The 26980-nt window shown below is 53.4% G+C and overlaps 1 protein-coding gene across 1 annotated transcript in view; it reads right to left on the reverse strand.

The window, feature by feature from the left end:
* CAPN5 (calpain 5) overlaps nt 1-22976 on the reverse strand; it is a 57697-nt gene extending 34721 nt beyond the window's left edge. Inside the window, exons 1-2 of the mRNA XM_065678883.1 lie at nt 22891-22976; nt 4686-4862 (exon numbers count right to left, since the gene is read on the reverse strand). Of these exons, the coding sequence (XP_065534955.1) occupies nt 4686-4847 (162 nt within the window). The 5' untranslated portion in view covers nt 4848-4862; nt 22891-22976. The remainder of the gene's footprint in view (nt 1-4685; nt 4863-22890) is intronic.
* Nucleotides 22977-26980: the final 4004 nt, after the last annotated feature.

Here is a 26980-nt window from a genome sequence, read left to right on the forward strand (position 1 = left end):
CGTCTCAAACAGGGAGGGCTGTGAGGTTCAGGCTAAGACTTTCTCTATGCTTAAATACAGAGACCTCCCTCTCCTTTGTATGACACCAAGGGAAAGGAGTTTCGAGCAAGGTACTGGGATCTGGGCTTAGCCCAAAGAGCCGGGTTTAATTTCTAATGCAATAGCCAAGTGCTGCTGCCAGAAAGAGATGCTGATGCTGCCCTCACCAGCTCCAAAACCTGCTTCGGCTCAGCAGGGAGCAGCCGGCTCACTTTTAAGTGAATGTACTAAACCAGCGCTCTTCAGGACTCACTTCCCAGCTCAGGCTGATGCTTTGGTGATGCTGCACCTTGAACACTGTGTTCAGTTCTGGGCCCTCACTGCAAGAGAGACATTGAGGGGCTGGAGCGGGGCCAGAGAAGGGCAATGGAGCTGGTGCAGGGCCAGGAGCCCAAGTGTGATGGGGAACGGCTGAGGGACCTGGGGGGTTCAGATGGAGAAGAGAAGGCTCAGGGGGGACCTGATGGCTCCCTACAAGTGCCTGCCAGGAGGATGGAGCCAGGAGGGGCTGGGCTCTGCTCCCAAGGAACAAGGGATGGGACAAGAGGAACCGGCCTCAAGCTGCACCAGGGCAGGTTTAGATGGAGCTGAGGAACAATTCCTGCCCCAGAGGGTGCTCAGGCATTGGAACAGGCTGCCCAGGGCAGGGCTGCAGGCACCGGCCCTGCAAGGGTTCACACCCCGTGGAGACGAGGCCTCAGTGCCATGGGGCAGGGGGGCCTTGGCAGTGCTGGGGAACGGTTGGACTGGATGGGCTTAAAGGGCTTTTCCAACCCAATTGATTCTATAACTCTATACTATGGTTTCCCTCCCTCCAATGCACTCAGGCATCAGCCCTCTGGCTTCCCTGCGCTGCATGACGAAGGCATCCTGCAAACAACCACTGCAGCCAAAGCCTCATGAGAGGGCTCAAACAGCTGCTGCCTCTGCAGAGCTCTGGCATCCAGAGCAGGACTCGAGGCCAGGGGATAGCAGGGAGGAAAGGAGGGAAGGAAGGAGGGAGGACACCCCACTGGAGAGAATACGGCTGAGCCCATTCCAGGAAAGGCTGCAACACCAGATGCTGAAGCAAAACAGCCTAGGAAGAGTTACCCATGAGCTGTTTCAACAAAGCCCTTCAGCATCCCCTTTGGCCCCTGCCCAGAAGAACCTTAAGCAAGAGGAGGAGCACTGCAGAAGTTGCTTTTATTATTCCCAAAGCAATCCCAGTTTTTGGAACCTCGTGGAAAAGCAGAAAGGATGAGGGCAGGTCCTGGTTGAGAAGGAAGGGATGCACACACGAGGGATGGGCTCTTTAGGTCTGTACTAGTGCCACGTAAATACATGGGAATGAGATCCTGCCTCTGCCAAAGCTCATTCCCAGCACACCAGTGAGTTCACCACATTTACTTTCCACATGCAAGTGCTCTGCCTGAAGAACTTAGCTCCGATGTTCCACTTCTCTGCATGGATCATCGACAACAGCAAACAGTGCTTTAATAGCTGACAGCTTTGACTTCCACTCTCACAGCAAAGCTCTTGTGTTTTATCACGCACTTTAGGTGAAACTGGTATTCTATGACTCCAAAACAAACCATGGCCATGGCCCTGACAGATAACGTGTGTACACCCCATCCCCTCCTTGCAGACAGCATCCCTGGGACTGACGCACTCCATGTCTGGGTCAGGAAGCCCCAAAGCAGCACGTTCCAAAAGCAGGGAGCATCACTCTGTTTGGCTTTTCTAAGCAAGAATAAAACGGGATTCCCTAAGGAATGATTTGCTGGTTGTGACAGGAGGAGGATGCTGTAGGGACTTAAGTGTGGCTTAATAACTGCATCACCCAATTACCACACAAGAGAGCAGTTGACTGGAATTTCATGGACATTATGGCCCCTACAGGATGTTGCATTAAAGTGGAGAAGCTGATGGTGTTTCCTATCATACATATATGATAAATATATATATATGATGGGAATATAATATATATATGATATATATACCTCATCTCTATCCCTATATATATCCATATATAGGGATATATATCAAAATCCCTAACATACAGATGCACCGCATTTGCATTCTGGCAGAAGATGCTGGGACCTTTTGCTGGGCTCTCTCCTTTGGAGAGCTGGTATGAATTCAGACAGAATTGGGTCCAGCCACTAAAAACATCACTTTGCATTGGCTGGTCGGCACAAAGCAGTTCTTCCCCCATGAAATTCAGTCACTTTTGCCAAAATGAACAACTGAAACCTGAAGAAATCCTGTAGGGAAAAAGGCTTCCGGAATGTTCAGCTGCAACCAGGGCTGATGTGAGCTCACATTCTGGTTTTTATGGTGATTTTGGGGTCAAGGCATCTAGATAGCTTTGATCAAATGATGTGACCAGACAGTAGCATCCAGGAGTCTGCTGTTGCTCAGCATAAACTCCTTCTGGTGCCAGGACTGCTGGCAAAGTTCCCGTTGCCTGTTGCAGAAGAAGGACCATCTCCATGTCTAGCCAAGCACACAGGACCGTGTTTGTATGTAGGACTGACTTCCAGCATCCATTCCTACTACCAGCCCATGCCAGAAGAAGCCTCTATTCAACCACCCTCTGCTAATTACTTTAAAGGTGCCTTCGAACCCAAACTATTCTATAAGCTATGAAACAGCAAGAGTTGGCTGGCTGGAAAGAGCTTGAATTCACTCCATGCTTCAGCAGGGATCGGCTTGGATTAGATGAGCGTGACACCATTCAGGTAAAGACCACTCAAGTCAGAAAGCTTTCTTATAAAGACCTCATGCTGATGGTACCTTGCTGTCCGACCTCACGTCCTCTTAAGCACGAGTGGATGCTACGTGCCTGAACACCAAGTGAGCTGAAAGCCAGAAAAGCAGATGGAGAACAGCTCTGAGCCACTGATGCTCGGCAGAAGATGAGCAAACTTTGCCCATCTACAAGTGAATCAAACTCGCTGTCATTAGACATAGGTCTGAATGGGTGTCTGTCTGAATGCAAACCCCAGCAAGGGGGTGCCAAATACATCCCTACCCTTTAGTCCCAAAGATGTTTAGAAAGTCTAAGGCATCACCTATGTGCTATACAAATGGGATGTAAAGTGTGCTGATGACATCTCCTGCAATGAGACCAAACCATGGTGGGCCCTGCCTTCAGCAGGCAGCAGTGCACGGAGCATCCTCATCCAGATGAGGGTAATAAACTAAAACCCATACAGAGCTTTGCACAAAGCCTGTGTCCACACAGAGCTGGTGTGGAGGTGCCCAAGGCAGAGCAGAGGGAAGCATGACCTCGTCCCACAATGAGCCTGGTGCGATGCTGCAGGGCTCAGCCACACAGAAACTCAGTTCAGCTCCATCCCTCCCTCCACACAAAGGCTTTCTGTCCTCGGCCCCAGACTGCCTCTACCCACACAGACCCAGCTCTGTCCTGCAAAAGGGCAGATGCTTTCCTGTGCTGCCAGAGGGGAAGAAGATGACGAGAGCAGCTCACGCGACCCTGCCGCGCTGAGATGCCACCAAGCTGCATGTCAAACAGCACGAGCCGGGCAGAGAGATCTGCTTCTCCTTGCAGGCAAGAAGGAAACCCCGCTGTGCTCAATGCAGTGATACTGCCTCTCTCCAACCACAGGTATCATTGTCCTCTGGGACTCTTTGCACTTCATGGCAGAGAAGTGGCCTCGTGGCCTTGGCAGTGCTGGGGAATGGTTGGATTTGATGATCTTGAAGGTCTTTTCCAACCCGGTTGATTCCATGGTTCTAGGATCAACCCCAAGCAGATGGCTGCGCCAGGACATGCTAATTCCCCACACTGCCCTCCAGACCTGATTGTGCATCTTTTGGGCAGGCCCTGAGACAGCAGAAGGGGCACAGGCAGCACTGGGGACAGGCAACGTTACCCCCAGCCTCCCCGAACCTGCCTCCATGACAGACAGCAGCGTGGAGGACATGCGGAGTGCTCGTCCTCCATGGACAAGGATGGGAAGGATGGGTTAAGAACACTCAGCTCCCAAAGACCCACAAACCACCTCACTGAGAATCACAGCGTGGTTTGGGTTGAAGGGACCTTAAAGCTCATCCAGCTCCAACCCTTGCCATGGGCAGGGACCCCTTCCACTGGAGCAGCTTGCTCCAAGCCCCTGTGTCCAACCTGGCCTTGAGCACTGCCAGGGATGGGGCAGCCACAGCTTCTCTGGGCACCCTGTGCCAGTGCCTCAGCACCCTCACAGTAAAGAACTTCTTTATATCTAACCTTGTATCTGACTTTCTTTATATCTACCTACCCAAAGCTTATCTGCTTTTCCTTATCAAATGGACCATTAAGAGTATTCATAGGTAACGCTTTGCTCTGCTGGACCCACCAGGCTTAACAAGAGTACCCAACACCAACCTGGCTGCAAACCATCTCTCTGTATTATGCATGGGGAAACTGAGTCACAGAGAAGCCTCCTTTTCTCTTGGCCCTCACCGTAGCACTGTATCCAGGTGCACCAAGTCTCACCGGCATCCCAGAGGTTCACAACACCAAGCCTGAGCAAATAAACCCTGGTGGGGAGAGCAAATGTTGGCTGAGGCTTGGAGCCCTTGGTGAAGGATGCACTGTGCATTTGGGGATGCTTGAGAGCAGCGATGGCAGAAGGCTGTGTTGGGATGGGTGTACTTACTTTGGGTCGTTTCCACTGGATGCCCTGGATCCTTGACTTGTAGAACAGTGAATCATCACTGGCAGGGAAAAGCGGGTCCTCGAAGAGCTGCTTCCGCCGCTGGCATTCCTTCTTCAGGGATGCGTAGCGCTGGTTCTCATAGGGCTTCACCGAGGAGAACATCCTTCCCCGCAGGCCCTGGAGGACAGGAAGAGTGGGAATGAGATGGGGCAGGGTCTGCCCAGGGACACTCAGACCTTCCCTGAAGTATCTGAGTGGCAGGACCAAGACATTGCAGCTCACCTACATCACTAAACCCCACTCCTAAAGTCCCATGAAGCACCCCAGGCTCACTCCTGGAGGTATCATAGAATCACAGAATCAATTGGTTGGAGAAGCCCTTTCAGCCCATCCAGTCCAACCATTCCCAGCACTGCCCAGGCCACCCCTGCCCCATGGCACTGAGGCCTCGTCTCCATGGGGTGTGAACCCTTGCAGGGCCGGTGCCTGCAGCCCTGCCCTGGGCAGCCTGTTCCAATGCCTGAGCACCCTCTGGGGCAGGAATTGTTCCTCAGCTCCATCTAAACCTGCCCTGGGGCAGCTTGAGGCCGGTTCCTCTTGTCCCATCCCTTGTTCCTTGGGAGCAGAGCCCAGCCCCTCCTGGCTCCATCCTCCTGGCAGGCACTTGTAGGGAGCCATCAGGTCCCCCCTGAGCCTTCTCTTCTCCATCTGACCCCTCCAGGTCCCTCAGCCGTTCCCCATCACACCTGGGCTCCAGGCCCTGCACCAGCTCCATTGCCTTTCTCTGGCCCCGCTCCAGCCCCTCAATGTCTCTCTTTTAGTGAGAGGCCCAGAACTGAACACAGGATTCGAGATGCAGCCTCACCAGTGCTTCATCACTAATTTAAACAGGCAGGGAAAATCCTACATACAAATGAAGAGGGACCAATGTCTCCTCTAAGCCCAAGCATAGCTGCTTGGTCCTCCGGATACAGGATTCCCATTTTACACCCCAAATTGGCCATACACCATCAAAACAGGCGCAGTAGATGGTAGCCAGTGACCTGCCTCTTAGTGAACTTGTGACTCTTTTGGGAACAGCACAGCTCCCAGGGGCAAAGGAGGAGAAGACATCCCCTGCGAGACAGGTTTCATGGGGCTGAGCCCTACCCAGAGCACCCCCTCCATGCAGCCTCGAATCAGAGGATGGTCTAGGTTGGGAGGGACCTTAAATCCCATCCAATTCCAACCCCTGCCACGGGCAGGGACCCCTTCCACTGGAGCAGCTTGCTCCAAGCCCCTGTGTCCAACCTGGCCTTGAGCACTGCCAGGGATGGGGCAGCCACAGCTTCTCTGGGCACCCTGTGCCAGCGCCTCAGCACCCTCCCAGGGAAGAGCTTCTGCCTAAGAGCTCATCTCAGTCTCCCCTCTTCCACTCATGACACGCATTCCATGATCTCATCAGACACAGCCTCTCAGTAGACTTCAGCAGATCTGGGTTTAATTAAGAAAAGGCCTCCTGGCAGCCCGCCGCGTGGTTCTGGATTAATTATTGTGTCCTGACAGCGCCTGGGCAGAGATGTAAATTTAGCAATCCAGAAAACAGCAGGAAACCTCTGCCCAAATGCCTCCCGGAGAGAGAGCAGCGCCTCTCCATCACCACTCCATCGCCGCTGCCTTTTGGCCACTGGGTACCAACCCCTTTGCTCAGGTCCCCACCTCTTCACCCTGCAGGTCAAGTCACCTTGTCCCCACAGCAGGCACAAGGAAAAGGGGTGCTCTGCTGTGAGGGTGGTGAGGCACTGGAAGGGGCTGCCCAGGGAGGTTGTGAGTGCTCCATCCCTGGCAGTGTTCAAGGCCAGGTTGGATGAAGCCTTGCGTGGGATGGTTTAGTGTGAGGTGTCCCTGCCCATGGCAGGGGGTTGGAACTGGGTGATCTTAAGGTCCTTTCCAACCCAAACCATTCTACGAGTCTATAATTCTACTAAATCACAGACCTTTTTCCAAAGCTCTTTCCCTACAGTTTCTCTGTATTTACAACAGCCATGTACAATCCTTCCCTCTCCCCAGAATGGGATGTCCTTTCCAAAACGCTGACCATCAGTGGCTCTAGTCGGGAAACATCAAGTCTGGTTTCCTCAAGTGGAGGTCTGTGCCACATAATCCCAGAGCTGTGGTCTCCAACACCATTCATGGTATAGTAAAGGATGCCCCAGATGCATCCAGCAAGCTGACCTCTTATTGCTCCCAAACAGACATAGAGAAACCATATGCTTATCGTCCCATCACATATGGTGGGACAAGGAAGCTGCACTAAAGGCTAATTGGAAGCAGCTAATCTGTAAAGATCCCAAATCCCTGGGATTATATGATCACTTACAGTTGGGTATCAATTTGGGAGCAGTCAGATCCCTGTTAATGAATCACTGGGATTAGCTGAAGGGAAGAATCATAGAATCATAGAATAGTTAGGGTTGGAAAGGACCTCAAGATCATCCAGTTCCAACCCCCCTGCCATGGGCAGGGACACCTCTCACTAAACCATCCCACCCAAGGCTTCATCCAACCTGGCCTTGAAAACCGCCAGGGATGGAGCACTCACAGCCTCCCTGGGCAACCCATTCCAGTGCCTCACCACCCTCACAGGAAAGAATTTCCTCCTTAGATCCAATCTAAACTTCCCCTGTTTCAGTTTTAACCCGTTACCCCTTGTCCTGTCACTGCAGTCCCTGATGAAGAGTCCCTCCCCAGCATCCCTATAGGCCCCCTTCAGACACTGGAAGCTGCTCTGAGGTCCCCACGCAGCCTTCTCTTCTCCAGGCTGAACAGCCCCAACTTCCTCAGCCTGTCTTCATACGGGAGGTGCCCCAGCCCCTGATCATCCTCGTGGCCTCCTCTGGACTTGTTCCAGCAGTTCCATGTCCTTTTTATGTTGAGGACACCAGAACTGCACACAGTGCTCCAGGTGAGGTCTCACCAGAGCAGAGCAGAGGGGCAGGATCACCTCCTTCGCCCTGCTGGTCACGCTCCTTTTGATGCAGCCCAGGATACGGTTGCTTTCTGGGCTGCGAGCGCACACTGAAGCCGGCTCAAGAAGTTGTTTGAGAGCTCAGCCAATGCCTGCGCTTATCAGAGCAATGCTCCAGGAGCATCATCCAGTCTCCCCTCCTCTGGGAGGGATGAAAACACTTCACTTCTGCAAAGCAGAAGAGCAAAGCACAGGTTTTAACTGATGCTGTTTACCAGCCTGATTAGCGGCACAAGTGCTCATCACTCAGAGCTTAAGTGAACCCAAAATAACCCCCTTGTTGGCTGCTCCATAGGTATCAGTAGCTAAAGCAGCTTGTGGGATGCTCTCTGCCAGGCAGCCACCTTTATCCAAATCATAGAATCAACCAGGTTGGAAAAGACCTTTAAGAGCATCCGGTCCAACCATTACAGCACTGCCAAGGCCACCACTAACCCAGGGCACTGAGGGCCTCATCTACATGGTTCTTGAACGCTTCCAGGGATGGCGATTCCACCACTTCCCAAATCACATAATGTGCCCCAGCCTCATGGCCTGGGTTGCAATGACTGGTAATGACTGTGCAAAGGGGCAATTAGGCCTTTAATTAAACATGATCTGAACTGTGTGGACCGCATAGTATGGACTGGGACAACAGGTAGATGCATGTCCCACAAGGAGACCATTGGCACTGGATGGCCAACAACCCACTGACCCCAATGTCTCCCCAGTCCCATACCCCCAATGTGGAGGAAGAGCATTTAGTGATCCTCCAGGATGGTTGATTTGAGATTTTATAGTTTCTAACATCTCAGCTTGCAGGACAAAGCCAGGGAGAGCATCTCTGCCTTCAGTGTACTGTATAACCCACTCTGTTAGGAAACCAAGGCTAGGACCTTGCCTGCATAGGGCCAGATACACAAGCACGAATACACACAGGAGCCTTTGAAGGCAGCTCAGCACAGCATCAAGGTGCTGTGGTACAAAGTGATGCTCACAGGATTTTCTCCTTGGCATCAGGACCAGTTCCCAGATGCTGCAGAGAGGCCCAAGTGCATCACCTGCCCTTGGAAAAGCCTTAAATATAAATGGCCCAGTATAAAAAGCTGAGTAGTACACCAGGTTTACTCCTTGTAGAAGAGCAGACAGCCTCTTTGAGCAGTAAGGGAATGCACCCAGTCATCAAAACACACATCCACCCTGCTACGAGGGCAAAGGAGGAGCTAGCCTCTGGACCTTCAGCAGAGGAAGGGGGTGAAGGACAAGGGACATGACCCCAGGGAGGTCTTGGGGACATCTTAGCAGTGAATGAGCTCCTTCTGAGTGACAATCAGGCAGGACTTCTGCAGTGACAGCACCCACTGCTATAGAGAGACAGGCAGTGATGGGAAGGGGTGGCTGGCAGCTGCCTTCTGCATGAATACCACAGGCTGAGAGAAAGGATGCTGCTGTTCACTGAGATGGGAGATGAATGGCTTGGACTTGTGCATGAGCTGGGCTGACAGATGGGAAAGGACATTTCCATGGGAGGCTGCGCAGGAAGAACCAGTGAGATTCAGGGAAAAAGCCTGGAGAGGAGGAGAGAGAATCATGGAATGGTTTGGGTTGAAGGGACCTTAAAACTCATCCAGTTCCAACCCCTGGCACTGGCAGGGACCCCTTCCACTGGAGCAGCTTGCTCCAAGCCCCTGTGTCCAACCTGGCCTTGAGCACTGCCAGGGATGGGGCAGGTGCCTTTCTACCACAGCTGAGTTAAGGCAGGAGTTATGGCTCTGATGCAGGAGATGCTGCACCCTGCTCCCAACCTGTCCCATGGCCAAGGGCTGGCACTTGGCTGCTCATTCATAAAACGACTGCTCCTCTCCAGCCAGCTCTGCATCAACAGCTTGGAGCTCTGTTTTCCTATGTCCCTTGCAACACTGACATCCATGAGACACCCAAAACGTCCACCCCTATGAGAACAGGACCATGGTTCTTCCCAAGCAGCTCCAGCCTAATCTGCCTGGGGGAAAAGGATCAGCTCCTCACTGTGCTATCCCACTATACAGTGACCATCACCTCGAGAGCCATCTGGCCTTGCTATGGGGCTGCTCTCACATGATGGAGATGGATTTGAGCTGCAGAGGGAATGCCAAGCAGAAGGAGAGGGGATAATGTTCAGGATCATTTAAAGGCAAAAATTAATTGGGAAATAATTAAAAGGAAGGGGCCGTGGGGAGCGCTCCGAGGGCAGGGTTAGAATTCATTACTCTAATTCGCAGCATTTCATGCTTACCAGGCTGAACATCAGGTCTGCCACATTAAAATGCTCAAGGGCTAATGGCCCTTTGCCTTCTTGCAGCCAGCCAGGGTGCTTCAGGAGGACAAGAAGCGGGTGTTTTCATTCCCGGTTGGAATGAACAGCCCCCCATGTGCATTGAGCAGGGAGGGGAATCTGCTCTCACACCTCTTAGAGCCCACTGATTGGGAACAGAGGTTTGAGCCCAACCTTAATCCAGCCACAAAGCAGTTAAATAGGAAAGTGCTTATGTGGAGGACTGAGCCAGAGTTATGACTCAGGGTGTTGTGGACTCCCCCCTTTCACCTCCAGCACCATCCAGCTCCTGCCAGCTGGGAATCATCATAATTCCAAGCACTGGAATGGGGAGAAGGATTGGAAGTGCTTGTGGTGGCCAGGACCAAATACTTGCTGAAAGGCTCTTCCTTGCTCCCCACAAACCGCTTCCTCTCCTTCACTTCCAGCCAGGAGGATCCTGTACCAATGGAGCTGGCATGGGATCACCGTGCTTGCCTTATTGCAAGGCTGCACCCCAGCCAGGAGCAAAGGGATCCTTGTTTGTGGATCCTGCAGTTACCTGCCTTTAGGACAGACGAAACCCCTCTTAACCAACATCTCCATGGACAAAAAAGCCTCAAGTCACAGGCTACAGGGCGATAATCCCATTGAAAGGCCATCAGGACCATGGTCCACAGCAGGTCTGAGCTGCATTCCCAAAGCCATTTCCCACTCCAAGCTCTGCATCTATAGGGATGCTGGGGAGGGACTCTTTGTCAGGGACTGTAGTGACAGGACAAGGGGTAAGGGGTTAAAACTAAAACAGGGGAAGTTTAAATTGGATATAAGGAGGAAATTCTTTCCTGTGAGGGTGCTGAGGCACTGGAATGGGTTGCCCAGGGAGGTTGTGAGTGCTCCACCCCTGGCAGTGTTCAAGGCCAGGTTGGATGAAGCCTTGTGTGGGATGGTTTAGTGTGAGGTGTCCCTGTCCATGGCAGGGGGGTTGGAACTGGATGATCTTGAGGTCCTTTCCAACCCAAACTATTCTATGATTCTATGATCTACTATAGTTGTGCTTTGGACTCAGAAGTGGCATGGCCCAGCACCAGCAGCACCACGCAGCATCCTGCATTAGCACCGTGCGCAGGGACTGGAAGTTGAAGCCACACTGATGGAACATAGAAAACGAGGCATCATTTCTACTCAAAACTGACTGTGGTTAACAGGGGAGCCAGCTCCTACGGGAAGTTACAGGGAGTTCATCTCCAGGTGCACCTGAGCAGAGCTGGAGACCCTTCCAGAGTAGCTGCTTTGGCCAAAATGCAGATGAAAGAGCATTAACAGTGGTTACTTGCTGAAACGAACCCGCTGACAAACGGAAGGGTGAGTGCCCCTTTCCTGCCTTTATCTCTTCCCTTCATCCGGTGGCAGCTCTGTTCTCATCTAAGCTCCAAACTCTGCTAGGCTAAAGGTGAAACAACCATTTTCACCCAATTATATTTATATGAAGCTCTGATTTTTGCCAGGGATTTGCTGCAGCACAGGTAGGACCCAAATCCAGACACCTGAACACAGCCTTGGGTGACACAGTCTAGCATGAAGCATCCCTGTCCATGGCAGAGGATTGGAACTGGATGATCTTAAGGTCCTTTCCAACCCAAACCATTCTGACTCCATGATCTTTTAGCTAAAGGGTTAATTTTGCATGTGTGCACATGGGGATCGAAACCTCAGTGTAGTGGATTTAGTCTCCAAAACAACCCTGATGGGGTTAGGGGCTCTATGCTCTGAGTGAGCAAACCCACTGCACTGACAGGGCTTTTTGCAAGCACTTAAGTACAGCAAATGCTCCCTGTGGATGCGTCCTCCTTTAGAGTGGGAAAAAGCATCACTGTCGATCTGCAGGGATGCTGGTCCCTTCCGCAAAGCACTCTGAGACCTACAGAGGAAGGTGCTGCCTAAGAGCAGGCTGTTACTGCTAAAACCTCAAGACATCAAGTAATCTGTCACTAAGAAGGTGCATTGCAGCAGTGCCAAGGAAGGGGCCAGGGTCACTCACCCCAGTGCAAGTGATTCCCTATCACCAAAGCCTGGCCGGCAGCATCTGCACAACATCAACCCCAGAGAAGACGTCACATTTGGATCTTGTTTTCATCAATGCTCGGTGATTTTTATCACGTTTGCTTTGTTTCCTCTGCTTTTTAACCTCCAGAGCCTTGCTCTTTCATTGCTTAACAGCTAGGAGACAGCACAGGGAGAGACAGAGATGGCCAGAGGGTTTGCGTGGAGGGGCAGTGTTTGGATATGTTGGGGTTAATGGGAGGGTTTAGGCATCCTTGGATATGCTGCAGGAGCCATGGGGGAGTGATAGCCAGGAGCTCCCTTTCGCTTGGATAACTCACCCCTTTCGCTTGGATAGCTCCCACAGGGAGGCCTTTGGCCTGGGGAGTTCCTCATTCCTTGCAGATATGAGTCACCATGTGCAAACAGAGCCCACGGTGGAGCTGCAGGAAGGAAGGGCAGCCCTGCACCACAACCCATAATAACCCTGCGCTGGCAGCAAGCTCTGCCTGGCAAGAGCACTGCACACACAGTGCAGCACCGGCAGGACTGCTCAGCACAGACCTTAAGGTCAGATGGGACCAGGACATACATCTGAAGGCATCTTGGCACAATGAGCAGTAACCAGCTCAAAGCAAAGCTGGTGGCAGCATCCCTCCCACTGGACCAGCCAATGCAGGGGGTGAGGAGATGCAGGACTAGCAGGGACAGGAGGGGAAGGACAGCACAAGGAGGTGGCAAAAGGATGGACCCAAAAGCACTGGGAAGAGGAAGGATGGAACATGCCACCGGGCAACCAGCATAGGCCAAGGGAACAGAGAGGAGATGGAGATATTCATCATGGTCCAGCTCATCCCAACCCACTGATGGCTTGGGAAGAACAGAGAAGCTCAGTTTTGGGTACCACCAACATATCCCCAGGTGCTTTCCAACCCCTGAACCATCCTTACCATGGCAGACACACATTACATCAGGCTTGCTTATCAGGCCACAGCAGGGTTAAACCCCCCTGGAGCTCAGCAGAGATTGCAGAGCAAGCATGGTAAGGTGAATTAACGGGCTTGGCCGATGCCCAGCCCCTGGAGACAGCCACCACATCACTAACCCTCCACGTCCCAGCACCCCAGCCATGACCCTGGTTAATAATTGCAAGGGGAAGCACAGAGCACCAGCAACAGTGAACACTCCTGAGCTCACCCGGGAGTGAAGCTTCCAAAACCAAGAAGAAACAGTTCCTGATGGCTGGAACCTCGTCCAGAGCTCCCCCAGGTTTATATATGGCAGCTTGAACTGGGATGGAGCAGCCCAGGGACGCGGGGCTGGTCTCACCGAGCAAGGTGTAGGTTCTAATACGGCATTGATCACACAGAGCAGGTTTTCAGGCACTGCAGAAACACAGCCTAGGAAGAGCCAATCATGCACACAGAATACAGCCACCTCCATCTGTAGTTGGCCACATGTTATAGAATCATGGAATGGTTTGTGTTGGAAGGGACCTTAAAGCTCATCCAGTTCCAACCCCTGCCACGGGCAGGGACCCCTTCCACTGGAGCAGCTTGCTCCAAGCCCCTGTGTCCAACCTGGCCTTGAGCACTGCCAGGGATGGGGCAGCCACAGCTTCCTTGGGCAACCCATTCCAGTGCCTCACCACCCTTACAGTAAAGAACTTCCCCCTAATCTCCAACCTAAATCTCCCCTGTTTCAGTTTGAACCCATCACTCCTTGTCCTGTCACTGCAGTCCCTGATGAAGAGTCCCTCCCCAGCATCCCTATAGGCCCCCTTCAGACACTGGAAGCTGCTCTGAGGTCTCCACGCAGCTTCTCTTCTCCAGGCTGAACAGCCCCAATGTTCTCAGCCTGTCTTCCCAATAGGGCAGTCACCCCACATCTGCATCACATCGAACCCACCCCACGATGCTACCAGACCGCTGTGCCCTTCTCAGCACCCATTTTGACCACGACCGGCTAAAAAAGAAGGGAAAACCAGGATGCTGCCTGCGCAGGAGTGAACTGAACATCCATTTCTATTATTTATGCAGGGCTTCTAATTGAACGTCTGGACCAGCTTCTTTTAAATCCAGTCACACGGGCTCCACTGGATGCTTTGCCCTCCATCAAGACACTGGCACTGGTCTCCTTGCCAGCTGGGAAAACAAACCATGGAGCGATGACAGCTCTGTACCTCTGTGACACAGCAAGGGAAGGACAGAAGAGTCACAGAGGGAGCCCACGGAGCCTTTCTCCTGGGTCACGGAGGTGCTGAATCAAGAGGTTTGTGTAAGCGGCAGATCCATTCACAAAACTCCTGATTAGCACAGCAAATGCAGCACGTCCCCGTGCAAACGCTGCTTCAAGAGCTCCTGCAGCCTCTGGGATAATTAAAGCAATTGAACTTCAAGAGATGCGGAGACGAGCACCCGAGGAGCAGAAGAGATAACGGGGCTGCAGCTACCCTGTGGGAGACTGAACCGAGGCAGCTTGCATGCTACAAGATCATCCCTCCCAGACTGACTGCGCTGTTTGTTCCTCTGGCTGGTCCACAGCATCCCTCCTGCAGCTTCAGCTCACATCGCATCACACCAACATCCCCAGGGTTATGGGTTTCTTCGCTCTCCTTCACCTTCACCCCCTGGTGCAGGCAGAGCTGAACATTATGGAGACTGGAGAGAGGCCAGAGGAGGCCAGCGAGGGCTGGAGCAGCTCTGCTCTGGAGCCAGGCTGAGAGAGCTGGGCTGGGGCAGCCTGGAGAAGAGAAGGCTCCTGAAGGGGAGACCTGAGAGCAGCTCCAGTGCCTAAAGGGGCTGCAGGAAAGCTGGAGAGGGGCTTTGGACAAGGGCCTGTAGGGCCAGGCCAAGGGGAATGGCTTGAACCTGCCCGAGGGGAGACTGAGCTGAGCTCTTAGGCAGAAGCTCTTCCCTATGAGGGTGCTGAGGCGCTGGCACAGGGTGCCCAGAGAAGCTGTGGCTGCCCCATCCCTGGCAGTGCTCGAGGCCAGGTTGGACACAGGGGCTTGGAGCAAGCTGCTCCAGTGGAAGGGGTCCCTGCCCGTGGCAGGGGTTGGAGCTGGGTGAGCTTTAAGGTCCCTTCCAACCCAAACCAGTCTGGGGTTCTGTGTAACCCTGCCTGAAGCCGAAGCGGGCACCAGCTTGTCTGCAGGAGGTGGCTCAGGGCACGTTATTACCACACAGTTAACAACAAGCAGGGGATCATGGGCTGAGAGCAGCAGGCTCTGGGATGGGGATTAAGCTCCTGCCTCCTCTCCCAGCATGTACCCTGCTGGCAGCCCTTGCTCCGTATCTCTTTAGACACCCTCCCGTTGCAGCAGCCCTGAGCTGGAGCAGTGAACCCCAGGGTACGTATGAGATGCACCCTGTGATGTGGGCAAGTTTCACTTCGCAGGACAGAATCCTGCTGCAGCCCCGGCCACAGCCCCGTGTTAGACGCAATAAATCACTGCTCTCCTGCTCCCGCATGAAGACCTGCTGGGCAAGCAGCCAGTGGGCAGCATCCCCATCCAACACACGCCAGCAGTGGGTGGCCTGGCTCTGCAACAGCAGGCTTGCAGCAGCAGCTTTTACCAGTGCAAGACTTTGCTTGGCAGAGAAATCACCTCCTGTAATCATCCCAGAGCAACCCTTATTTAACCACGCTCAAACCGGCAGGACCAGCTCCGCAAGGCTTCGGGAGCTCCAACCCTGCAAATACCTTATAGGAAGCTCTTGCTTACTGGGGTGTGGCTTGCAAAGGGTAAACCAAAGCAGCCACAAACACTGAGCACCAAGCAGAGTGCTTCCTTCTTCTCTATATGGGGAATGGGGAAATGGTGGAACAGCTCGGGATGGGCCGGGAAGGGATGGAGTCAAGCAGAGCCACCTGCATCCTGCACCAAGGAGGCACAGAGAACCTCAAGCAAGTGGAAATGGAATGGAAGCTGGAACGGAGGGATGCTCAATGCAAGGCAGGCATGTGTTTGCCCATCCAGGGAATTCAATGTAGGAATCAGGTGGAGATGGAACAAGATAAAGCAGCAACAACAAAAACATAGTGTGGGGGGAGCTCCTGGGTTTAAGGGAAGACCAGGCAGGAGGACCTGTCTGGGGACCTGTTGGAAAGGGTCCAGAGGAGGGCCACAGATACGATCAGAGGAATGGGACACCCCTCCTATGGAGACAGGCTGAGCTGGGGCTGTTCAGCCTGGAGACCTTAGAACAGCCTTTGAGTACTTAAAAGGGACCCATAAGAAAGATGGGGAGAGACTTTTTAGCAGGACCTGTTGTGACACGATGTGGGGTGATGGGTTTAAACTAAAAGAGGGAGATTCAGGCTGGATGTGAGGAAGGAATTCTTTGTGATGAGGGTGGTAAGACCCTGGCACAGAGAGGTGGTGGATCCCTGGAGACATCCCAGGCCAGGCTGGATGTGGTTCTGGGCAACCTGGTCTAGCTGAGGATGTCCCTGCTCGTTGCAAGGGGTTGGTACTGGATGGGCTTTAAGGTCCCTTCCAACCCAAACCATTCTATGATGATTCTGTAACTCTAGGAGCAGAGCTGGAGCCTTTGCCTTTTTCACCCCTTGACCACAGCGACCTTCTGCCTGTCATGCTGTAACTCCATAGAAAGCATTACCACATGTCCCCTTCCCTGCCGGCCAAAGCATAGCCCTGCCCTGTGCTGCCACAGTCCCGTTGGGTTAGTTATGGCCAGATTACAAGGATAAACCTCGAAGGAACAAACCAGGGCTGCAGCCTCCCTCAGCTGAGGATGAGCTGCAGCCAGCCAAGGAGGCACTTTGCTAAGGAGAAATCAACATGTGAAGGAGGTCCCTGCATGGTGGGGAGAAGCAGCCCTGGCACATGTCCCATTTCACACCCCATGTACCATTTCAGACCCATGTACCATTTCACATCCCATGTACCATTTCAGACCCATGTACCATTTCAGACCCATGTACCATTTCAGACCCATGTACCATTTCAGACCCCATGTACCATTTCAGACCCATGTACCATTTCACATCCCACGTACCATGTACCATTTCACACCCCATGTACCATTTCACACCCCATGTACCATTTCAGACCCATGTACCATTTCACATCCCATGTACCATTTCAGACCCATGTACCATTTCACACCCCATGTACCATTTCAGACCCATGTACCATTTCACACCCCATGTACCATTTCAGACCCATGTACCATTTCACACCCATGTACCATTTCACACCCCATGTACCATTTCGCATCCCATGTACCATTTCAGACCCATGTACCATTTCACATCCCATGTACCATTTCACATCCCATGTACCATTTCAGACCCATGTACCATTTCACACCCCATGTACCATTTCAGACCCATGTACCATTTCAGACCCATGTACCATTTCACACCCCATGTACCATTTCAGACCCATGTACCATTTCAGACCCATGTACCATTTCACACCCCATGTACCATTTCACACCCCATGTACCATTTCAGACCCATGTACCATTTCACATCCCATGTACAATTTCACATCCCACGTACCATGTACCATTTCACACCCCATGTACCATTTCACATCCCATGTACCAGTTCAGAACCATTAAGGTTCAGACTCCCAATGTGGGGCAGAGTTAAAGTGGTTGGATGCTTTACAGTCCCCTCTCCCCTTAACCTACATTCATGTCTGACTGAAGCCACAGGACGTGAGAGAGCAGAGATGATGCTTGGCTGGATGGTGGGAGGACTAAAACTGGTCTTTTTTTGCACAAGGGCAAACCAGGGGACAAGGAGCACTTTTCAGTGCCAGAAAAGTATTTTAAGGTAAAACGCATCAAAGTGTTATTGAACTGGGATGTGAAAGCTGCCTGTGGGATGCAGGAGCAGGTAGAGGATGAGGAGCTCAATCCAGCCCCCTCTGAAGGGCTGGATCAGGCCCAAAGGAGCTGGTTCTCTGACCTACATGCTGCAAGCTCCCAGCACGGCTTTGCAGGGGTATCATCTGTCACGTCTCCAGCACAGGAGGATCCCCAAAGCAGGAGGATCTGCAATATGGGCTGGAAATAAATGCACCATGCAGAAAGGCAAAAGCTGCTGAAGCTTCCCTGGTCCCAGAAAGGGAAAACTCCATGGCAATCATTCCTATATACACCATGACCTCAAGAAGTTACCCCTGTATTTAGGCACCAAAACGGGGGTCTCTCTTACAGCATAAGCTTATATAGTAGGAATAACCTACGGATTTTCATCCATGGTGCAAAGGAAAGAGCTAAGAGCAGGAGAAGGGTTAATGCTGCAGCCATACAGATGCTCCACTGCATCCCCCATGAAGCCAATGGGTCCATTCTCCGCAGTGCCCAGTGCCTGGCCCTTTCTCCCTGGGTAATCAGCTGGAAGGAAGCAGAGCCAGAGCAATCACTGCACCTCATTCCCCATCCACAATGGTGCCCGCAGGGCCAGGGGATGGAGGAGCGCAGCCTGGCCCAAAGCAGGTCAATGCAAGCCCATCATTGAGCCTTTGTGCTCTACAAGCAGCTCAGAAGAAGAGGTGGAGGCAAAGGCATGAAGACAGCAGCAAATAAATGGCACCAGGGCATGAGCAAAGGGTGACAGGCGCCTCTGTATGGGCTGAAACCCTCTGTAGGTATGGAAAAGGTTTTGGACATCTGTAGGTATCTCTGGAGACCAGTGAGGATGAGGAGGGATTGCTCCCAATCCCAGCCTTTAAGACTCAGCTGCATCCTTCTCATTCTCCATCTATTAACCTGCTGCTGTGCTGCTCGGATGCAGTGTTAGGAGAGGGGACGTGGCACCTCTGCAGGGTGGGATTTAGACCTCACAACCAGCTCCTAAGGATCCCAAAGAGCATCCTTGGGTTTTACAACCCAGTGGATCAGCTCATGGGCTGGAGCTGAGCCCAGGCAATTCACATTGAGGAATTACCTAAGGAGAAGGCAGCTGATATTCCTGGGAAGGGCAGGAGGGGAATAGATTGCACCAGGACAGATGTGCCTATAGCAAGATGCTGCACTGAGCAGGAGGTAATGAATGCACAAGCGCGAGCAGATTTAGAGGATGCGCCCGTTCTTAGCATCATCATACCCCAGCACAAACACTGCCTAAATCTCCCCTTGGGATCACATCCAAAGCCTTCTTACAGCATCAATGCTTTGTTACTAATCTGTGCAGCGACCAGGGAGGGGAGAGATGGATTATTTATTTGTATAGGGGGGCGGTTTAAGGCATAATCAAAGACAAAAAACCATCTTGGTGACGTGGCCGGGCTTCATCTGCTTCAAACCATGCCCTGCATCAGGAGGATGCTGAGACCTGCTTGGCTAACACAGCCCTTCCCAAAGGAGATACCAGTTCAGGCTGTTTGGACCACAGAATCCCAACCTCCTGCACCAACAAGCCCCAAATCCTCTTTATATCACCTTAGACGAGAGGTGCTGGGCCCTACTTCCCCATCTCCTCCCCTCTTCCGATGGGATGCAGTTGCAGTCTGTAGCTAAGCCTCTGAAACTGAATTAATTCACACCCATTTGTCCCCACACCAACACTGTCCTCCACTTTAAATAGCAATTCTGCCTCCCTGGTGTTCACCCCTTGGATGTATTTATAGGCAGCGAGCACATCCCCTCTCCGCCTTTGTTTCGCTGGGCTTTTATAGCCTCCCATAATAGCTCTCCATCCCTCTGATCAGCCTCAGAGCCCTGTTTCCTGCACCTGCTCCAGGCTGAGTTAATCCGTCTCAAGCACCAGATCTCAGAGCCTGGTCCTTCTACATTAACTCTTCCACATCCTTATCCCACAAACACCCTTTGCCTGGTTCCTTTCCGCCTTTCCACAGGACCAAAACCACCCCAGTGTGAGCCAAGCTCCAAACAGAGCACAAAGCCCCACTCTATGGCCTGGTGTATGTCCTAGGGGACATCTCTACACCCTGCATCTCATCCTCAAGGCCAGCCCATTCCAGAGCAGAGCATCTCATCCATCCCATGCAGATGGTGCCTCTCACCTTGGTTTTGCAAGTGAATCTTGGCATGAGAATGGGCTCAGATCTCCCCTCAGAGGCTTTAAGCTGTTCTGCATGGGGTTAATCTGTCCAGCAGTGCCCTTTGCCACCTCCCTTAGCCCTCCAACAGAAGTCTTCTCCATTGGTACACTGCCACATGCACTAAGAGTATGAAGCCTCATCAAATCCAGGAGACCTGACGTCCTTTGCCTACAGGTTGGTCCAGCACAGACCCCTTTGGTAACAGCCCTGGTTTTCCACCTCCCTCCACCCCGGGAGCCTGAGGATGCTCTCCATGGTTTTGATATGGATGCTCTCCATACATGGTTTAGTGGTGGCCTTGGCAGTCCTGGGGTAAAGGTTGGATGTTAAAGGGTGATGCTGAAGACCTTGATGATGTTGAAGGTCTTTTCCAACCTGGTTGATTCTATGGGCATCTATCACCAGCTAAAAGAGCTCCCTTGAACAGACAAGCAACTGAGCAGGGATTTTGCTGTGCTCAGGGCCAGGTCAAACCCCCACCTAAGCCATTTCTTACTACAACAGGCAATGATGTGGGGCTGGTGGCAGAAAACAGGGTTGGACTTCACGCTCCCACAACCCTCCCACTTTGATCGTGTCACTTTGCCCCTTTTCTATGCGTCATTGCTTTGCACAGAGGATTATTGCTCCTGTGTGGCACACGGGGTGTCCCTAAGGGATGACAAAGGGGATTTCGGCTCCTGCCACAGCCAAGCCCTGCTGCCTTCCTCAAAACCTGCTTTTCCTTCTGCTAATGCCTTGATCCTCAGCTCCGCTGCCAACAAGAAAGCTTTTCCCAACCAGTTCTGGCACATGGCTCCTGGCAAGCACCAGGCGCTGAGCAAGGCAGTCCCCATGCACACAGCAGCATCTGTACACGCATACCCACTGCAGGGGGAATTAAGACCTCACAGCCATCTCCAAAGGATGTCTCAGGGTCTCAAAAGAGCCCCCATGAGTCCTCCTTGGGTGCTACAACCCTGTGGACCGGCTCGAGGGCTGGAGCTGAGCCCCAGGAGACTCACATTAGAGAATGACTCAAATAAATAGGAGGCACCCGATGGCCTCAGGAAGGGCAGGAGGGAGATAGCACCAGGGCAGATCTGCTTGGTGCAGCATCTTGCTACAGGCATGAGGTAAGGGTGCTTAAGTAAGTAAGGCGCTGCTCCTCCATCCATGCCTGGCTTTGCTGCTTCTCATCCTCCCTGGTTCTTGCAGCCCCAAGGATGCTCCCAACACGTGACACCTGCTCCCGCCTGCATCCATAAGCTTGTCCCTCCTCAATTCATGGAGTCATGGAAGCAACCGGGTTTGAAAAGACCTTCAAGCTCACCCAGTCCAACCATTCCCAGCACTGCCCAGGCCACCCCTGCCCCATGGCACTGAGGCCTCGTCTCCACGGGGTGTGAGCCCTTGCAGGGCCGGTGCCTGCAGCCCTGCCCTGGGCAGCCTGTTCCAATGCCTGAGCACCCTCTGGGGCAGGAATTGTTCCTCAGCTCCATCTAAACCTGCCCTGGGGCAGCTTGAGGCCGGTTCCTCTTGTCCCATCCCTTGTTCCTTGGGAGCAGAGCCCAGCCCCTCCTGGCTCCATCCTCCTGGCAGGCACTTGTAGGGAGCCATCAGGTCCCCCCTGAGCCTTCCCTGCTCCACACTAAGCCCCCCCCAGCTAACTCACTGCTCCCCGAAGCAGCGTGGCCAGCCAGGCTCTCTGCATCTGCCTTGGGCTGCCCACCACCCATGTACAACGTGGGGTGGGAGATGCGCCCGCAGGGACCCTGTGTTGCCCACACCCCAGTACACACCAGGCTGAGCCTGGGAGGAGGATGTGAGCCCTGTGCGACGTGAGTGTGGATGGAGATGAAAGGAGGGGAAAGTCTGCAGCACGATCCTTGCTGGATGCAGCGAGAGAAGCAGCTGAGGGTTTATAACAGCATCCTCAGTGCTCTCCCCTCCTTTCATCCCCATTTCTCTGCCCTCTCTTCCCACCAAGCCCGGAGCTAACGCTGCATCCAGGCAGGAACACTCTTGGAGCTGGTAATAAATACCTGGTATCAAATCCAAGCATCACATGCAGGTGGATCTGCAGAGCCAGGCGAGCAGCCTGTGCTCACCCAGCCGCTACCTGAGTGGGAGGCGAGGGATGGAGTCGCTTCCCATGGGACACCATCCATTGGGAAGCACCAGGTTGGTTTCTCAGGTCCAAAATGACATATCTCAGGGTAGGAAGAAAGGGGACGGTGCCTTACACCCCCGGGATATGGGAAATCCAGATCCATTTATCCACTTGGAAACCATTAAAGCCATCAGCCCTGCGCCCCAGCAGCATCCCCAGGGGCAGGAGCTCTCTCTTGCCTTAACTTTCCAGGGGACTTTCTAAAATCCTTTGGGTTTGTCCCAAAAACACGGATGAAGGAACAACACCACTGAAACCTCAGGCTTCTTTCCCGGAGCAGAAATCCCACTTTCCAGCCAGCGCCGAGGCCTCGCTGCTCAAACCAGCAGGAACCGGCCAGACTGGGAACAGCGATGGGGCTTTAACCACCCGGGATGCAACTTCCACATGCAGCAGCCGCACGCACCCCCCAGTTCCAGCATCCCCCAACTCACCCCAGCGCTCGCTGCGGGCAGAACATGCCCCACACAAGGCAGTTGCAACGATGGATGCTGGTGACCGGTTATGGGGTGTTCGCCCCCTCCCAACTCATACACAAACAGCCCCGGTCCCACAGGTGCCCCGAGCATCCCCGTTGTGGGGCTGGACCCCTCGGGCCGGGCACGGAGCTGCTCCCCATGGAAGGGGCAGTGATGGGGGGGGGGGGATGAGCCGCTGCCCCCCCACTCCAGCCTCTGCTCTTACCTGCCCGCAGCCGCCGCTCGCTGCCGGTGCCCGGTGCCGGGCGCGCCGCTGCCCGCAGCGCTTCGCCTCCCGCAAGCACCGCCCCGACGGGGCGGGCAGCGGCAGCCGCGCCTGCGCCGGGAACGGCAGCGGGGATGGGGACGGGGAATGGGGACAGGGTCCGGGAATGGGAACCGGGAATGGGGACCGGAACAGGCACCGGGCATAGGAACCAGGAGCTGGAATCGGAACAGGAACCGGGGCCCGGATCGGGAACCGGCATCGGGAATGGGAACCGGGACCCCCGTCGGGATCTGGCACAGGGAATAGGAGCCAGAAGCAGGAATGGGAATCAGAACCGGGACCCGGATCAGGAACTGGCACCGGGAGTGGGAACCGGGACAGGGAATAGGAACCGTGACCGGCTCCGGGATCATGCTCCGGGAAGCGGCCCCGGGAACAGGAACTGGCCCCGGGAAGCGGCGCTCCGAGCCCTGGGAACTGGGACTGGCACCTCCCGGTGGTGGGAACTGGGAGCGGCACCGGTGAACTGGGAACCCCGCTGGGATCCGGGACCCGGGTCCAGCATCGCCCAGGCACCGTCGTCCGGGACCATCCGGGACATGGGTCCATCGGTGGGACTGGGGGACTGGCACCACGCAGATGGGGAACAGGGAACGGGGGCTGCCCAGGCACCAGCACCAGCAGTTGGGTACTGGGAACAGCCACTGGGACCAGCACCACCCTGGCACGGGGTACTGGGACAAGGTCCCACTGGCTATGCCTGGGACCTTGCACCGGGATGGGAACGGGGCAAACTGGGCATCCAGAGCCACTGGGCATCCGGGGTGCATGAGGACATCACCCATGGAGGGTGCAGGGGAGAAGCATCAGGGCCTGCAGGACTGGGGTGCAAAAGGGACATCCCCCAGCCAAACACACTCCCAGCCCACAAATACGCATCCAAAGAGGTAAAAGTGAACAAAACCAACCCAAAAGTGCATTCCCCAGGGCAAGAAGGAGCCAGTGGTGTGTTACAGCCCCTCTGACACAGGTAATGGATGTGATCATAGAATCATAGAATCATAGAATAGTTAGGGTTGGAAAGGACCTCAAGATCATCCAGTTCCAACCCCCCCTGCCATGGGCAGGGACACCTCACACTAAACCGTCCCACACAAGGCTTCATCCAACCTGGCCTTGAACACTGCCAGGGATGGAGCACTCACAACCTCCCTGGGCAACCCATTCCAGTGCCTCAGCACCCTCACAGGAAAGAATTTCCTCCTTAGATCCAATCTAAACTTCCCCTGTTTCAGTTTGAACCCGTTACCCCTTGTCCTGTCTCTGCAGTCCCTGATGAAGAGTCCCTCCCCAGCATCCCTATAGGCCCCCTTCAGGTACTGGAAGGCTGCTCTGAGGTCTCCACGCAGCTTCTCTTCTCCAGGCTGAACAACCCCAACTTCCTCAGCCTGTCTCCATACAGGAGCTGCTCCAGCCCCTGATCATCCTCGTGGCCTCCTCTGGACTTGTTCCAACAGTTCCATGTCCTTTTTATGTTGAGGACACCAGAACTGCACACAATGCTCCAGGTGAGGTCTCACAAGAGCAGAGCAGAGGGGCAGGATCACCTCCTTCGCCCTGCTGGTCACGCTCCTTTGGATGCAGCCCAGGATACAGTTGGATACCAGCACAAATGCACCAGCTTGTATGCCAGTGTTCAGGGTTCATCAAGAATCAGGCCAAAAGGAGATGGCAAGTGAGGAACAATTAAAGAATGCAGTGATGTGATTGTAAATGATGGGAATAAACTTTCCATGTTCAAAATGATGGGTGGTCGGACCCTGTAGGCAGCAAAAAGCTGGGCTAAGGAGCAGCTGTTCCTTGGCAGTGCCAGAGGGGATGTTTAAGAACATCTGCTTGCCACATCTGGAGTGATGCAGTGATAAGGTTAGAAAGGAGATTGAGCATTGGGCTGGCACAAGCTTCTGTACCCACACAAGCTGAATGTGGTCAGCACCATTCATGGGGATGATTCAGAATCTCTAGGGCCAGACTTCTCCACAGGTTTCTTATAATCCAAACCCTTCTGTGCTTTTCCTTGGTATTTTATGAGGATGCTCAGGGGCTGGAGCAGCTCCTGTATGGAGCCAGGTTGAGAACACTGGGGCTGTTCAGCCTGGGGAAGAGAAGCTGCGTGGGGACCTCAGAGCAGCTTCCAGTGTCTGAAGGGGGCCTATAGGGATGCTGGGGAGGGACTCTTCATCAGGGACTGCAGTGACAGGACAAGGGGTAACGGGTTCAAACTGAAACAGGGGAAGTTTAGATTGGATATAAGGAGGAAATTCTTTCCTGTGAGGGTGCTGAGGCACTGGAATGGGTTGCCCAGGGAGGTTGTGAGTGCTCCATCCCTGGCAGTGTTCAAGGCCAGGTTGGACAGAACCTTGGGTGCCATGGTTTAGTGTGAGGTGTCCCTGCCCATGGCAGGGGGTTGGAACTGGGTGATCTTGAGGTCCTTTCCAACCCAAACCATTCTGTGATTCTATAATTTTCCTGTTAATTTTATGATGATTTCATTACTTCTGCAATATTCATGTTACAATTATTCTGATTCCCTTATTAGTTGAAGGAACAGGAAAGCCAAAAATCTCTAGTTCCATGAATGCCTTCTTCGGCAGCAAAAGCCATTTTCTAATATTTTCCTTCTATTTGCTTGTTTCCCCTTCTCCCCCATGGATCTTGGGGCTGCTGAGATCAAAACCAGGTCAGTGCAAGGGTTTCATACACCCCTTTTCTCCCCCTTCATCAAAAATCACCTAAGAGAAGAACCCTCGATTGAGATCTTAGGGCCAGGCCAAGGGGAATGGCTTGAACCTGCCCGAGGGGAGACTGAGATGAGCTCTTAGGCAGAAGCTCTTCCCTGTGAGGGTGCTGAGGCGCTGGCACAGGGTGCCCAGAGAAGCTGTGGCTGCCCCATCCCTGGCAGTGCTCAAGGCCAGGTTGGACACAGGGGCTTGGAGCAAGCTGCTCCAGTGGAAGGGGTCCCTGCCCGTGGCAGGGGTTGGAGCTGGATGAGCTTTAAGGTCCCTTCAACCCAAACCAGACTATGATGACCCTGTATCTAGGACCCCACATCATTACTAATGGCCCCCACACCAGCGACCAGGCAGGGCAGGCATGGATGCTGCTGCCGCTGCTCCCTGGGAGGGCAGGAAGAGCGTGGAGCCTGTTTTGATTTGCGATGTGCTTCAATGAGGAGACACTCCATTAGCGTTAATTACTGAAGATCATCATCCATCACCACTCCCACCAGTGCAGATACCTCCTGCCCTGCTCACTGCTGTGGGCTTGCTCTGACAGCACTGGAGGTAAATAGGTACATTCCTGTTGTGCTTTCCACCTATTTGAGCCCAAAGCTGCTAACGGGGAGCATCTTGCTGCTGGGGATGTGAGGACCGGAGCTGGGGGGGGCGGGTTGTCACCAATGGGTGATTAAAAAGAGGAGGAAGAAAAACCTAAAAAGAAGAGAAAATGGCATCACCCTTGAGATGAAATAGCAGGAGCCTGCCTTTTATTCTGTTAACAGGAAAGCATTAGGGAAAAGCTGGGAAACATAAGGGAAAAGCTCCTGCGATGAATTAAGGCAGCGAGCAGGTCTCCAGCCGTTCCCTTATTCCCAAAGGGATGTGAAGCCTGAGCCCGCTCTCATTGCAGGCCCACATCTCCCTGATTGCCTTTGGTTGCATTTTGGATTCCAGGCTCAGCAGGGGAAGGAGAATTATGTAAATCTGATTTATAATGATGCTGTGTTGCTCCTCCATGTGCAAATGAGGCCGCGGTGATGGGGGTGACACAAGGGTTGCAAGGAGAGGGGGGAAGGAAGAAATAGGATTGCTTTAAAACTGGACTCTAACAATAAGCAGGAATAAGCCAAAAAGCGAAGAGGAGGAAAATTGCAGCCAGTGATTCCTCAAAATGGGATTTCCTATGTCCTATTTCCTTCTGGGATTTGAAAGCAGATGTGAGGTTTTTCCTCCCTTATGGGAGTAATTGCTCAGCAGGGGACCCCCAAGGTGAAGTTTGGTGCTGGGGTGGTGCATGGCGAGGGTCT

The sequence above is a fragment of the Lathamus discolor genome, chromosome 4 (assembly GCF_037157495.1).
Source record: "Lathamus discolor isolate bLatDis1 chromosome 4, bLatDis1.hap1, whole genome shotgun sequence".
NCBI classification, from domain to species: Eukaryota; Metazoa; Chordata; class Aves; order Psittaciformes; family Psittacidae; genus Lathamus; species Lathamus discolor.